Raw genomic sequence first — 13980 nt, forward strand, 5'->3', positions numbered from 1 at the left:
CATAGGCATCTCATTATTACAATTTGGAAAGCAATTCGGCGCAGAAGAAGAAGCCAAGGCAAACCAAGAAGCAACTATTCAAGAGGAATTACCGGTGCTCCATCGGAAAACACAAGATAGAGGGTGGAGTTGTTTGGGCTTTGTACACACACGGATGCACTGTGCTGTTGATGGGGACGCATTCCCCACGGTGTTGCTCAACTGGAATCGAGAATGTCTTGATGAATCGAACCTCAACGTCGCCCTACTATGTAAGGCCACTCGCTCCTGTTCGGGTCAAGGACATTTTGGTCCGGGGCGTTATGGGGCATCCCATGTCAGTCTGCGGTAACCAAACGGGGGTCTTCTCTAGACTTGTGGGCTGGACGATTGGGCTGGAGCGCTCTTTTGACGCTTAAATGAATGCCCATTGGACGTCGCAACAGTCAAAGGCTGTCAGGCCCGTCCAAACGTCGTGCAGCCGGGGCTGGGGCTCTTTTTGGAATCCCCTATCCGTAGTGAAAAGGGAGTTGCTGCCACTTTTTCTTTCATACTATGGTTCTGGGATGAAGAATGACGGCACTGTTGCGTCGCTCAACGGAGCATCCATCACCTGACGAATATGTGACCCCGTTTTGGGCTTGTAAACTACGTAGGTCCACGGAGACGGGTATGTGGGACGTCTTTCGTGTGAATCCATGCAAGGTGCTCGCTCTTTCCTTCTCTTTTCAGGCTCAGAAGGGAAAGCAGAACATGTGGGTGTGTGTGTGTGTGTGTGTGTGTGTGTGTGTGTGTGTGCAGTGTACGAACCAGACGGATTGTTTTAAGCCAGCCCTCCGAAACCACGAAGCCTTAAACATGTCCGCAAGCCGCCTGCCTTTCAAACAGAATTGAAGATGTTGAGTGCTTCTTCTGTATCCATACTAACATACATAGTAGCCACTATTCATTACAGGGATGGATGGGCCTCGCAGATGATGCGCCATCATCCTTGCGTCGGCCGGTGGAGCGTCGAGTCGGTGGATGGAAAGGAAAGAAGGAAAATTTCAAGAGACATCGTGAACATTCTCTCCTCTGACGCACTACGTACCGCCGGTGAAGTGCCCACTCCTCGGCGCCGAATCCCCACTGCCTGGCGGGCGACATCAAGGTCCCTCATGTACCGATACCTATCATGTCCTCGACCATTTATTACCTACCTACCGGTAGGTAGTTTAGGAATCTTACGTAACATTGCACCCATTGTGCTGCTAAGAGCTGAGGGGTATTCGGCTCAACGGGCCTGCAAAGAATATCGCTCACCCTACAGCCTCGGTCAGACTGTCTATTTCTCCGGCAGGGTGGTCGGCAACATGAAGAGCAATACAGGTATATACCAAAGACGAAGGGCTGCACAGGCGCGCGGACCGGAGGTGTCCGGAAGCAGTCATGCACGAAAGCTAGAAATGGTAAGGAATACACCATCAAAAGGTGGCAGGGCCGGCCGGGCTTTTCTCGCAGCGACAGGACATGGATCAAGGGCCAAGAATTACGTAGATGGCACTGCAGCAGGCCGTCCTCTTGTGTAAGGCAGTCCCAGCACAGAAACTCGCTGCTTTGCCTGTCTGTTCATCCTAGCCTTTTTTTTTTTTTCTTTTTCTCGCCAAAACAAGACGAACCACCTATTATTGAAAAACAAACGAGTACTCACTTCTCTTCTGTCGCCTTGCCGAAGCGGGTTCCATCTCAAGTACCTCTACTTCTGGGGAACCCGAGCTTCAGCGTCACATCCATTGGGTCGGATGTCTGTCTGTCTGTCTATTTGTCTGGAGACTGTCACCCTACACTACCTAACTACAATAGGTACACTGGATAGGTACCGCCGGTCTGCGGTCTGGGCCGGATCAGACCCAATTGTATTCTGGGCTGGATTGGCATCTTCCTGCGTCCTCGACACCCTCCTCGCCGTTCTCTGTCTCCTAAGCGTTCCGCCCCGGCCCATTGAGAAGCACCACGCCTCTCAGTGTCAACAAACCAAACGACCAACCACCACTTAGTCGCCTGTCTTCCGTCTCCCTCCATCTTTCTGCTTTTACTAGGAACTTTCCCCCATCTTCTCTTCTTCCTCTCTTCTTCTCTTGTGTCTTGTCCGACCGAACGTGAACTTGCACTGTTTGCCATTTCGTCTCACCCTCTCCGCATACAAGTAGCCCGCAGTCCACCCCCTGCACACCTGTTGCGTCGCTGTTACCTCAGCTTCATGTAGGTACTTTACTTGATCGCCTACTTCCTCACATTTACCCCTCCATTCCCCGCAAGCAAGCTCATCCCAGCCCAACTCAGCTAACACAGTACCCTCCCACCAGAGCACCACTAAGCTTAGCTGCCGTGCTCCCCCATTTTCCGCTCTTTGAACGAACGAACGAACGCTCCGCGGAAGATTTCGCCTCCTCTCCCACCGAACAACCTCCACCACTACATCGCGTCGCGCAAATCGTCCAAGATGCCTTCGCTCGTCGACGAAGAGACCGCGCCCGGACGCCTCCTGCTGCTCTCCAACCGACTGCCCATCACCATCAAGCGTTCCGAAGATGGCAGCTATTCCTTCTCCATGTCCTCTGGTGGTCTCGTCACCGGCCTGAGCGGTCTGTCAAAAACCACTAGCTTCCAATGGTACGGCTGGCCAGGTCTCGAGGTTCCCGAGAACGAGATTGCCGGCATGAAGCAGCGTCTCAAGGACGAGTACGACGCCCACCCCGTCTTCATTGATGACGAGCTTGCCGACAAGCACTACAACGGTTTCTCCAGTACGGACGACCTTCCCCTACTCCTCGGGCCCTTTTTTTCTTTTAACCCGTGCTAATGAGTGACTTCCGATAGACTCTATCCTCTGGCCGCTCTTCCACTACCATCCTGGTGAAATTACATTCGACGAGAGTGCGTGGGCCGCCTACCGTGAAGTCAACCGTTTGTTTGCCAAGGCCGTTGTTCAGGACGTCCAAGATGGCGACTTGATCTGGGTCCACGACTACCACCTGATGCTGCTGCCAGAGATGCTGCGCGAGGAGATCGGCAACACCAAGAAGAATGTCAAGATCGGCTTCTTCTTGCACACACCCTTCCCCTCCTCCGAAATCTATCGTATCCTGCCTGTTCGCGAGGCCCTCCTGACCGGCGTACTCGACTGCGATCTCATCGGCTTCCACACCTACGACTACGCTCGCCACTTCCTGAGCAGTTGCTCTCGTATTCTGTAAGGCCAGTCCGAAACCTTGCCCCTTCTAGTCCCTTGCTGACTTGCCCCCAGTGGAACGCCGACAACCCCCAACGGAGTCGATTACAATGGCAAGTTCGTTACTGTCGGCGCATTCCCCATTGGTATCGACCCGGAAAAGTTTGTCGAGGGTCTCAAGAAGCCCAAGGTCCAGGAGCGAATCGAGGCCCTGACCCGCAAGTTCAATGGAGTCAAACTCATCGTTGGTGTTGATCGTCTCGACTACATCAAGGGTGTCCCGCAGAAGCTTCATGCCCTGGAAGTTTTCCTGACGGAACACCCCGAATGGATCGGTAAGATTGTGCTGGTCCAGGTTGCCGTGCCTTCGCGGCAGGACGTCGAGGAGTATCAGAACCTGCGCGCCGTGGTCAACGAGCTCGTCGGTCGCATTAACGGCAAGTTCGGCACCATCGAGTTCATGCCCATCCACTTCCTGCACCAGAGTGTTTCATTCGACGAGCTCACAGCTCTGTACGCCGTCTCCGACGTCTGTCTAGTCTCTTCCACCCGCGACGGTATGAACCTGGTCTCGTACGAGTACATTGCGACCCAGCGCGAGCGCCACGGTGTCATGATTCTGTCAGAGTTCACCGGTGCCGCTCAGTCCCTGAACGGCTCTCTCATCGTCAACCCCTGGAACACGGAGGAGCTGGCAAACGCGATCCACGACGCCGTTACCATGTCCCCGGAGCAGCGCGAGACCAACTACAAGAAGCTTGAGCGCTACGTGTTCAAGTACACATCCTCGTGGTGGGGCCAGTCCTTTGTCGCCGAGATGACGCGTCTGTCCCAGGAGACGATGCAGCCCAAGACGCTGAGGAACATCAGCGGAAACGTGGTTGGCCAGGTCACCAAGGCGCTGCAAGGCGCAATCGAGGGGGCTTCAAAAGTTGCGGGCAAGGACGGCGCAGAGGAAACGAAGCAGGAAACGAAGCAGGAGAACCAAGAAGCATAAAGGCTGCTGTGCATCCGACTTGCATACCACACATCTTTTTTCGTCTTGACTTTCCTTGCAGGAGGCGTCGTCTCTGACAGCCATTTTGACGAAAGCATGATTGAAAGAAAGAAAAGAGGAATGAAGAAAAAAAAAACCATACCCACCTCGCTACGTCACTCAGCCTGCAAGCAAACCACGCCGTTTGAAGGGCACGGGAAGCAAAGGCAGCGAGACGACATCATCATCATTCAGGCACAAGGCATCAAGCCGGTGGGAGCGGAGTTCTACGGGATGTTTTACATTGTTGCTGTTGTTATTTCATTAACCGAGGGCAGAAGAGCTTACGGACCGGTTCACACAAGAAGGGGAGTTGTGTCGTACATGACGGCCATCCGTATTTCGAGTCCACGTTTGGGTTCAGCATTAGACTATCTACTTATTTGACAAATGTGTAACCCCACTACCAGATAAGACGGGCCGAACTTGACAGGGCGTGGTCTGCTTGAAACCTCGTGGCTAGCTGCCCAATCTGGTCGACTTCCAGTTACCATCTGAGTCCCCATCTTAGGGTGTTGCAAGACCCGTAAGCAAAGCGGTCTCGCAAAATCCAGCGCACATCGATCATCGATCATCAACCAGAGGCTCTTTGCTCTATCTGGAAAAGCTGGCTATTGTTCATGCCCTATATAACGTGTCAAGTACCAAATCAATTCGCTGGGATCTCGTGTATGTACGGAAGGTGTCTCGAGATATCTGGGATTGAGAGATCTATCTTTGACTTGAATCAAACAAACACTTCAGAATCGGAAGTAAAAGCAAGAAGAAAAGGGTGACGTGCTGTGCTGTAATTCCATCCTAACCTCCATCCCCTTCTGTTCCCCTATCATTGCGTAGCGCAAATTGAAACCTGGAAAACGCCCTCGTTGAAGAAGAAAAAAACCCGTTCAGCATCAAACCATAAGCATGAGAACATAACAAAGTCCCCGCAGGAGCCTTCTCAGTAGGGCGAAGCTACAATGTCCTCCTTGCCGAGCTTATAACGGCCGCTTCTAGGTGTGCCGATACGTCCAGAGTCCCTGCGACCCATGCTGAGCTGCGCGAAGTTACCGGCAATGCTCTCGCGTGTGGGTCGCTTGAGACCCTGCTTGCCGACCATGTTAACTTCGTTGGGCAGGGCGACAATAACGTTCTTGTCCGTTCCGAATTTGAAGTCATCGGCCTTGACCTCCTCGGAGTAGCGCTTGATGCGGTAGGCAGCCTTGGCGCCGCGAAGCACCTTCCTCAAACTCCACTCGACGATATACGGACCGGTGGCGGTGATGATACTCGTCTCCTCAGTACCCTCCCCAGTGTTGAAGCGCGCCGGCGTGAAAGACACCGGCTTGCTGGTCTCATGGGCAAACTGAGCAACGTGCTCAGGCGTGAGGGCTAAACGGCGTGGCTGGGGCTTATCGTTGGCGGCGAAGGATTTCTCGAAACCGAGCTTGCCTTCGTTCTTGCCCGACTTCTGCAGCGCATCGACGAGCAAGATATACGTCCGGCAGGTGGCGAGCACCCACCGACCGTCAGCAGACACATCCAGACCGAGGATTGCCTCGCCAAGAGCGGGAATGTGAGTCTTGGCATTGATGCCCAGACGATCGAAGAGACGGACGTCACCCTTGTTAGAAGCGACAGCGATGTAGCCCTTTTCGGTGGTGGCGATGGACGAGAATTCGTTCTTGGAGACATACTGCTTCAGTTGAGAATCGACCAGCTTGGTACCGGACAAACGAGGGTCGACACGGTATAGAGCATTCTTCGAGATACCGAGGAAAGTAGGCTCATGGGTCATCTGGGCGAACTTGTTCTCAGGTGCGAAGTTGAGGACGGGAATATCCTCGTGAACGTTCCACTCATCGACAACTTTCCCATACTCGAGGTCCATGCGATAGAGCTTGTTGGGGTCCTGCTCGTTCTGCAAGATCATGTTGCGATCCTCGTTGTGAAGCATGACCTTCTTCGGGCTGAACAGTGTGCCCTTAGGGGTCTCGACCTTGGAAATGTTGGTGGAGAATTCAAGATTGTTGTTTGCCGTGTGCTTAAAGACACCAATCTTAGACCCGCGCACGACGAAAGAGCGATCGTGCTTGTAGCCAACAGCAAGCTGGGAGTTGACGTTGCCATCCTCGTCCTTGGTCTCAACATCATCCTCCTCCTCGTCGCTGTCGTAATGTTCGCTGCGCTGAGCATCTTCCTCGGCGTCCTCGTAGTCTTCCTCTTCCTCTTCCTCTTCCTGTTCCTCCGGGGTATCTTCCATGGTTAAATCATTAAAGGCATCAGTGACGTATTCCTGCTCCCTCTCCTTGATCTTCTCCCACTTGGTTTCATTCAGCTGCTCCCAAAGCGCGCGGAGAAGAGCATCCTGGAAACGCTCCAGCGTCGGCTGGTCCTTGAATCGAAGCAGCCAGGAGTACGCTGAACCATCGCCAGAGAACTGGTTGAAGATGAAGGATAGGAACTCAAAGTTGAAGACGGGGTTGATGTCGGCGACGATCGGAATGCCAAGCCAGGCCCGATCCTCAGTTTCGATCTGGAGCCAGTATTCCCATTTGCCAATCTCCGTAACGGTGGCGGTGACAGAAGCATCCTGCTGGACGAAGGAACCGGACGGGAAGTCGAAGAAGTGTAACTCAGCACTCTCAGTAGCATACGTGCTGAGGGCTGCAGGGGCCTCGCCAGCCTTGGGTGGGCCATTTGCCCTAGTTCTCTCGGGCGTGACAGGCATATTTCTGGGCGTCTTGGCTGGAGTCTGAAGAAGAGACCGGTCTTCCTTCTTAGTGGGCGTGCCAACCGGGCTTTGAGGTACGAAAATGCTGTCAGCTGACTCTATCGACCGTACAAGAGTCGTCGGGCTGTGAATCGGGCTGGCGGGGGGTATCGGCTGCTCGTCCTGGAACTCAAACTGCTTGAGATCGAAGTCGGAGGCGGTGGTGTGCGGCTTGCGGTACTTGCGTTCGTACTGGCACTCCTTTGCAATGCGCTCGAATTGAGTGACTTGGCCAGGGGAAACAACGTTGTCGCAAACGAACTCGTAGACGTCACCGGTGTCACCACTCAAATCCCTCCAGGCAAGAACCTTCTCGGAGCCTTGTCGAATCTCGACGCGAAAGTGTAGAGCCTCGTCGAGCAGGAAGGTCTTCTCGTCTCTTTCAGCGGCAGCAAGTGCGTCGATCTCGGCGTCCTCTCCTTCTTCCTCGGCCAGGAGTTCAGCCTCGCCTTCCTCGTAGACTCTCTGTACTACGAGCTGGTACTGGAAATCCTGTGCGGTTCGTCGAATTCGGGCAGCTGCGTCCTTGAAAATGAGTTCAGAGTAGCCCTTGGGCGAGAGAGGGCGGACGAGGTAGAGCTGTCCTTGAGGGAGTTCGATCAGGGATTCTTGGTTGCTGGATCCAAAGATGAGTTTGCCAACTAGGAGGTGGAAATTGTCAGTATTTAATGAGGCAGATGGGGTGGAGCGAAAAATCGATCAAGACAATTTTGTTTGCAAACGTGGTGATGACGAAGGCGGCCCGACCAACAACGCACATGCGCCTCGCCGTTGACCGCGCCACTGAGTGAAGGGCAGAAGTCACTTGTTAGAGGAAAATGGCGGGGTAAACTTACCGTTTCGAAGGACAAACATCTTGAAATTGAGATTTGTTGTGACAGCAAGTTGTTCGTGGTCGGAGAGCTCTTGCGGGCGTTTATGAATCTTTGCAAAGCTGTCCCGCCCACTGGGGTGAGAAGAAGAAGGACAAAGAGACGGAGAGTCCCAGACCTTGGCCACGAAATGAAAGTGCGATCAGGCACTACGGAAGAAAATGCGTCATAAGTAGGCAGGCCAGGTAGTTTTGGGTTGGATGGTTCAGATGATGGAGGGGTGAAATGGCCTGTGGCTGTGCACGTCCCTTTTCTTGCCCTTCTTCTTTGCCACGGCAACACAAGGTACCCTAGGCAGGTTACCCCTCTGGTCATGCGCCACAGTGTCGGGGTATCACGTGGGGCTCCTGGTAAATGGCTGGTCTAGGCCCAGAAAGAACCCTTCTGGCCTTTGCCCCCCAACCAGCACCAGCACCAGCACCATGGAACAAACGGCCGCAGACACCAGGAGGCCTCATCAACCGAACAATTGTCTGTGAAAGATTGAGACTCACTATGCATTCAATCCTGGAATGTCTATGGCTTCCTTATGGACACTTGTGGCTTCTATTGGCCTCTTCCAGTAACTTGAACGCCGACAGGGGATATTGGATTGAACCCAAAAATTGATGAGTTTGTAACAAAGCTGGGGTGGTGTTTGGTTATGTGGGTTTCCGTGTAGCAGATTTCGTTTGGGTTGGAGGAGTTCACAGTAGAGAATATGGGATGCCAGTGCAGAAAAATATATGTACAACCCCGCAGGAGCAAACGGCGTAGTCGACGAGAGCCCAAACAGCCTCCGGCCAGTCGCTTCTTCACGGCATCCGTGCCTGAAGCGCTTAGTCTACTCCACTTCATCTTTGGGTCACTTTGGATGTTCAATAGACAGGAGAGAGGAATGGGAGAAAACGCGGGTAAAAGCGTTAGGGCCACTGAACCCAATGGCCGAAACCGCCTTAGAAGATGGTTTGCAAAGGAATGCAGTAGATGGACTTGGGAAAAGAGGGGAAAGAGGGGGGGGAATGAGAGAGCTGGATATCGTGTAGGTCCTCGATTTAAGCCCCTTGCTTGGTGACACTTGTTTGCGATGACAAATGGAGCCGGTAGTAGGGAGTATATATAAGTGATGTTTCCCATTCAAGGTGTCGTATATCACAGTATCCCCCTAATCCCTCACAGGGCGTTGCAACCATTCACTACTGAAGACACAAGCATAACAACCTGAGCCAAGATATGTTGACAAAACGAATGTATACACCTAAACCTACTGCATTTATAAGAGCAAAGAAATCACAGCTCATCAGCAACCGGCGCTTCCTTCTCCGGATGCCCAATAACCTCCTGCACGTTGTCTGTCTCCCCTTTCTCCATCTTCTCTTTGGCATCAGAGAAATCATCGGAAATCAACCTGGCGATGTTCATCCCCATCAACGAACTAGTCTCCATGCAGGATATGAAGCTTTCAATGCCAGACAGATAGTAGAGGCCATCCCGCAGGATGGGATCCTGGAAAGTCACACGCGGGTACTCAATCGGGTAGGAATTGAAAACATGAGGGTGGTACCAAGAAATGGGGTCGACGGTACGCGAGCTGCCCTCTTCGGACTTCTGTGGCGGGACAATGGAGTCTGGAACCTCCACACCGAGCAACTTTGACAAGAACTCCGCGGTAACCTTTTCAGGTGAGAAAATCTTGTACAGAAACTCGTCTTTGAGAGTGTCCGGGTTGGTGGCGGTTCTCAAAGTGCTGATGGAGTAGAAGCCCGCTTTCCCAGCGCCCTCAGATCCGGCCTTCGATTCGTCCTTAGGGTTGAGAGTCGTCAGAACCGAATCCGGGGCCTTGGAACCAGGTTTCAGACCAAAGTACTCTGGGTTCATACGGAAGGGAGAAGCAAACAGAGTGACGTGAAGCTTGGTGTACGGAATCTCGTCAATTTTCTGTTGGAAGAGATCCTCCGAGACGCTGATATCGCCATATTGCCACGGAGTAGCAATCACTACGTTGTCGAAGGCGACCGGATATTGTTCTGCTTCGGCATCGGCCTCGGACTGAGCGTCCTTAGTGGAAAGCAGATACTTGGGACTGGAAGGGCGAGACTTCAGCTCAATGGCGGTTACTGATGTATTCTTTTGCACTGTCGCATTGCTTCTTTGGAGCATAGTTGAGAAGATCTGCCAGTTCCCACCGATGACCTGCTTGGCACCTTCGGGCGCGAGGGAAACCATGGTCTCAAGGCCATGGATGTACTTCAAGTTCGACGCGTAGTTGACGCGAGTTGCTGCCTGGATGATATCATGAGCGAAAAGCTCGCTGATCTGCGAGAGGTTAGTCGTTGATCAGCGCAAGTCATGCGATTCACGTGCCTCGTTGTCAGCAAGGAACTGCTCTCCTGTGACCGAGGTTGCCTTCAGGAGGTCCAGCTCGAAGACTCTCTGAGTGAGAGACCGGAAAGGAAAGTGAGGCTTTTCGTAAAGCTGCAGAAAGGTTGCAACGGTCGACTGGACGAGCTTCTGAGCCTTGTAAGGGGCAGTGCCATACTTCCAGAAGAGCTTGGCCAGATTCCACCAATTCCAGGAGTTGTCGTCCTGAGTAAAGACAAATTTTTCCCCATCCCATATGCCCAAGAAACCATCGCTGCCGGACTCAGGCTCTTTCAGGGGCAGGCCAAAGTTAAGGCTAGCATTATACATAATGTGGTTGGCCTCTATAAAGATAGAGGCGCCTAGCTCAACAGGCTCCAGCGGGTTACTATAAGCATCTACGGTCAAAGTACGGCCGCCGATACGATCGGTCTTCTCGAAGACTGTGATGTTCACGGGGAGTCCCTTTGCCTCGGCAAACTTTTGAAGGTAATATGCTGTGGATGAGCCACCAGCGCCAGCCCCTGAATGCCATGTCAACACTTGTATCGTAATACCAAGCACGTAGAAGCTCGGTGTGACGCGAGGTGTTCGCGAACGTAATATATGGGCCCATGCGGTGTTTACGTACCAATGATGGCGACTTGCTTAACATTGTTCTCGATGGCGACCTGTTCAGCCTCGGTCGCAGGAGCTGCGGAATGTGTCAAGCTGAGCGCAGATAGCACAGCTGATAGCTTGGACCCCCACATCGTTTCGCGTTGAGTCGATGTGATAAATAAGTAGAGTGAAGATAATAGGAGAAGCAAAGGAGTGAGGAGGAAATATGCTAGATAGAAGCTACTCGAGATACGCTTGGAAGATGAGAAGAACCAAGACAAGTCATGACATGGATTCGCAATTCCCAAAGGAATTAAACTTAGAGAGTAAACAAATCGCCGCTTTTGTATGACGATGTCATCAAGGGGAAGCGGTTCACTCTAACTCCCATCCATGCATGGATCAAGTCGGGTTTCAGGGCAAACATGATTACCAATAGAGATGATCGGGACGAGTTAGCAGATTCACCGACTTTTTTTGATAAGCTAAATAGAAAAAAGCATCAAGAATCCAGTTACAAAAGATTACCTCACCTAAGATTTCGAGAGCTATTGGGGCAACCTTGAGACTCAAAAGCGGCGGTTCAGTCTCCAGGCAGCGGTTTCATTCTGGGGGTCCTTAATAGGACCCCAAGGACCCCGAAGCCCCCAGCTCCCTGGTTCCCGCTCTTGAGTGGTAGTTTACATGGGCAGCATTCGCCACTGGCCGCTGATTCCGCACAGACCAATACTGCTACTGTTACATATAATATGCTTGCTTCAATATGCACCTAAAGAATACATCTCTGAATCGAGCATTAGCATTGAATGCCTGGCACCTGGCGAGCCAGCACCTTCCACCAGCGCTTGACCGCCTGCTACCTCAAGGCAGAAAAAAAGTCACCACCACAGTCCCGCATCTGAAGCTCCCCGGGGCCAGGTTAACCTCGAGAACACTCCACGTCTGGTCGCTAATCCAATAATCTTACCGACCGATAACCCCCTCACGAACCTCTCGACGACCTCTAGTCAACATGTCTGCGGCGCAACTGCTCAACCCCAAGGCCGAATCGAGGGTGTGCACCCCCCTTTTTTTCAAGACAACATTGTTTGTAATGCTAATGACCCAATAGCGGCGGGGTGAAGCCCTGAAGGTCAACATCAGCGCTGGTGAAGGCCTTCAAGATGTCCTCAAGTCCAACCTCGGCCCTCTGGGTACCATCAAGATGTATGTTTTGCCAAATCGGAACTATCTACACGACTTCTTGCTAATAATGCTAGGCTTGTTGACGGCTCCGGTCAAGTGCGACACCCTGCCCCTCTTCTGCCTGGTCCTTGCTAATGCGCGCCGCCCTCAGATCAAGTTGACAAAAGACGGAAACGTTCTCCTGCGCGAGATGCAAATACAAAATCCTACCGCCGTCATGATTGCTCGGGCTGCGACTGCACAAGATGATATCTGCGGAGACGGTACGACGTCGGCTGTTCTGTTGATCGGAGAGCTCCTCAAGCAGGCAGACCGATACATCTCGGAAGGCCTGCACCCTAGAATCATTACGGACGGTTTCGAGATCGCCAAGAATGAGGCGCTTAAGGTGTGCATCTTGCGAATCAGCAGACATGGGGAACGCCACTGACACGCAATAGTTCCTCGACGGCTTCAAGCTTGACAAGGAGGTCGACCGCGAGCTTCTTCTTTCCGTCGCCCGCACGTCATTGTCCACGAAACTCAACTCCAGCCTCGCTAGCAAGCTTACCCCCGATATCGTCGACGCCGTGCTTGCGATTTACCAGGCCCCGGCCAAGCCCGACCTGCACATGGTTGAGATCATGAAGATGCAGCATCGCACCGCCTCCGACACCCAGCTCATCAAGGGTCTTGCCCTCGACCACGGTGCCCGCCATCCCGATATGCCCAAGCGTGTTGAGAACGCCTACATCCTGACGATGAATGTAAGCTTGGAGTACGAGAAGTCCGAGATCAACTCGGGCTTCTTCTACTCCAGCGCGGAGCAGAGGGACAAGCTGGTAGAAAGCGAGCGCAGATTCGTCGACGCCAAGCTGAAGAAGATTGTTGAGCTGAAGAAGGAGGTGTGCGGAAACGATCCTAACAAGAACTTCGTCATCGTTAACCAGAAGGGTATCGACCCTCTCTCTCTCGACGTCCTGGCAAAGAACGGCATTCTCGCTCTGCGTCGTGCCAAGAGAAGAAACATGGAGAGACTGCAGCTCGTCTGCGGAGGTATTGCACAGAACAGCGTCGATGACCTGACGCCTGATATCCTGGGATGGGCCGGCTTGGTCTATGAGCAGACTCTGGGCGAGGAGAAATACACTTTCATCGAGGAGGTCAAGGACCCCAAGTCCGTTACCCTTTTGATCAAGGGTCCCAATGCACACACCATCACTCAGGTCACTGATGCCGTCCGTGACGGTCTGCGCAGTGTCTACAACATGATTGTCGACAAAAGCGTCGTTCCCGGTGCCGGTTCTTTCCAGGTTGCCTGCGCAGCGCACCTCAAGAGCGATGCCTTTGCCAAGACGGTGAAGGGCAAGGCCAAGTGGGGTGTCGAGGCTTTTGCTGATGCTCTTTTGATTATCCCCAAGACTCTAGCCGCCAACGCTGGTCTTGACATCCAGGATGCGCGTAAGTACACAAATTCTGGCCCACATAACCATGATCTAACAGGCTACAGTTGCTGCTTTGCAGGATGAGCACGCGGATGGCAATGTCGTTGGTTTGGACCTGGCGACGGGTGAGCCAATGGACCCTGAGCTCGAAGGTATCTTTGACTCTTTCAGAGTGCTCAGGAACTGCATTGCCTCCAGCTCAAGCATTGCTTCTAACCTTCTGCTCTGCGACGAGCTTCTGAAGGCGAGACAGATGGGCAGAGCAGGAGGTCCAGGTCCTGGTATGGATGGTCCTGAGGAGTGACGAGTGATAGGTTCTCATGGAAAAAAGATATTGGCACGGTAGACAAAAGGCGTTGCTCTTTGACCTGTCAAGTTGAGCAATGAAATGATATCCAATCATGAAGATAATTCGGCGTGCATTCTGAAGTGAGATGACATCAAGCAGTCAAAGCTTAAGGCACTGGGGATTGGGTGGTTATTACCCCTCGCCTGAAGGAGGTCGATCGAGGAGCGATAAGATAAGCCCCGCATCGCAATATTTTGAATAAGCCAAAAAAAATTGACCCCACGTACTCTCG

At 52.7% G+C, this 13980-nt stretch overlaps 5 protein-coding genes across 5 annotated transcripts; 3 read left to right on the forward strand and 2 right to left on the reverse strand.

Moving 5' to 3' along the window:
- Positions 1 to 733: 733 nt before the first annotated feature.
- Positions 734 to 1574, forward strand: LY79DRAFT_555307 (uncharacterized protein). Its single transcript, XM_060557921.1, has one exon. It carries the CDS (start codon positions 876 to 878, stop codon positions 1545 to 1547), a length of 672 nt encoding a protein of 223 aa, XP_060413680.1. The 5' UTR covers positions 734 to 875; the 3' UTR covers positions 1548 to 1574.
- Positions 1575 to 2461: 887 nt separating this feature from the next.
- Positions 2462 to 4187, forward strand: LY79DRAFT_580130 (family 20 glycosyltransferase; the record flags this gene model as incomplete). Its single annotated transcript, XM_060560078.1, has 3 exons — positions 2462 to 2765; positions 2839 to 3211; positions 3266 to 4187. 3 exons carry the CDS (start codon positions 2462 to 2464, stop codon positions 4185 to 4187), a joined length of 1599 nt encoding a protein of 532 aa, XP_060413681.1.
- A 979-nt stretch (positions 4188 to 5166) lies between these two features.
- LY79DRAFT_670110 (VID27 cytoplasmic protein) lies at positions 5167 to 7833 on the reverse strand (the record flags this gene model as incomplete). Its single annotated transcript, XM_060563740.1, has 2 exons — positions 5167 to 7619; positions 7815 to 7833. 2 exons carry the CDS (start codon positions 7831 to 7833, stop codon positions 5167 to 5169), a joined length of 2472 nt encoding a protein of 823 aa, XP_060413682.1.
- Positions 7834 to 9119: 1286 nt separating this feature from the next.
- LY79DRAFT_590610 (prenylcysteine oxidase) lies at positions 9120 to 10942 on the reverse strand (the record flags this gene model as incomplete). The annotated part of the gene is made up of 3 exons (XM_060561177.1): positions 9120 to 10145; positions 10194 to 10714; positions 10822 to 10942. 3 exons carry the CDS (start codon positions 10940 to 10942, stop codon positions 9120 to 9122), a joined length of 1668 nt encoding a protein of 555 aa, XP_060413683.1.
- A 522-nt stretch (positions 10943 to 11464) lies between these two features.
- LY79DRAFT_555315 (T-complex protein 1) lies at positions 11465 to 13969 on the forward strand. The gene is made up of 6 exons (XM_060557922.1): positions 11465 to 11844; positions 11902 to 11996; positions 12050 to 12071; positions 12127 to 12363; positions 12416 to 13415; positions 13465 to 13969. The coding sequence occupies exons 1-6, from the start codon at positions 11803 to 11805 to the stop codon at positions 13701 to 13703; spliced, it is 1635 nt and encodes a 544-aa protein (XP_060413684.1). The 5' UTR covers positions 11465 to 11802; the 3' UTR covers positions 13704 to 13969.
- Positions 13970 to 13980: the final 11 nt, after the last annotated feature.

This window comes from Colletotrichum navitas (assembly GCF_030913465.1).
Source record: "Colletotrichum navitas strain CBS 125086 chromosome Unknown LY79scaffold_33, whole genome shotgun sequence".
NCBI classification, from domain to species: Eukaryota; Fungi; Ascomycota; class Sordariomycetes; order Glomerellales; family Glomerellaceae; genus Colletotrichum; species Colletotrichum navitas.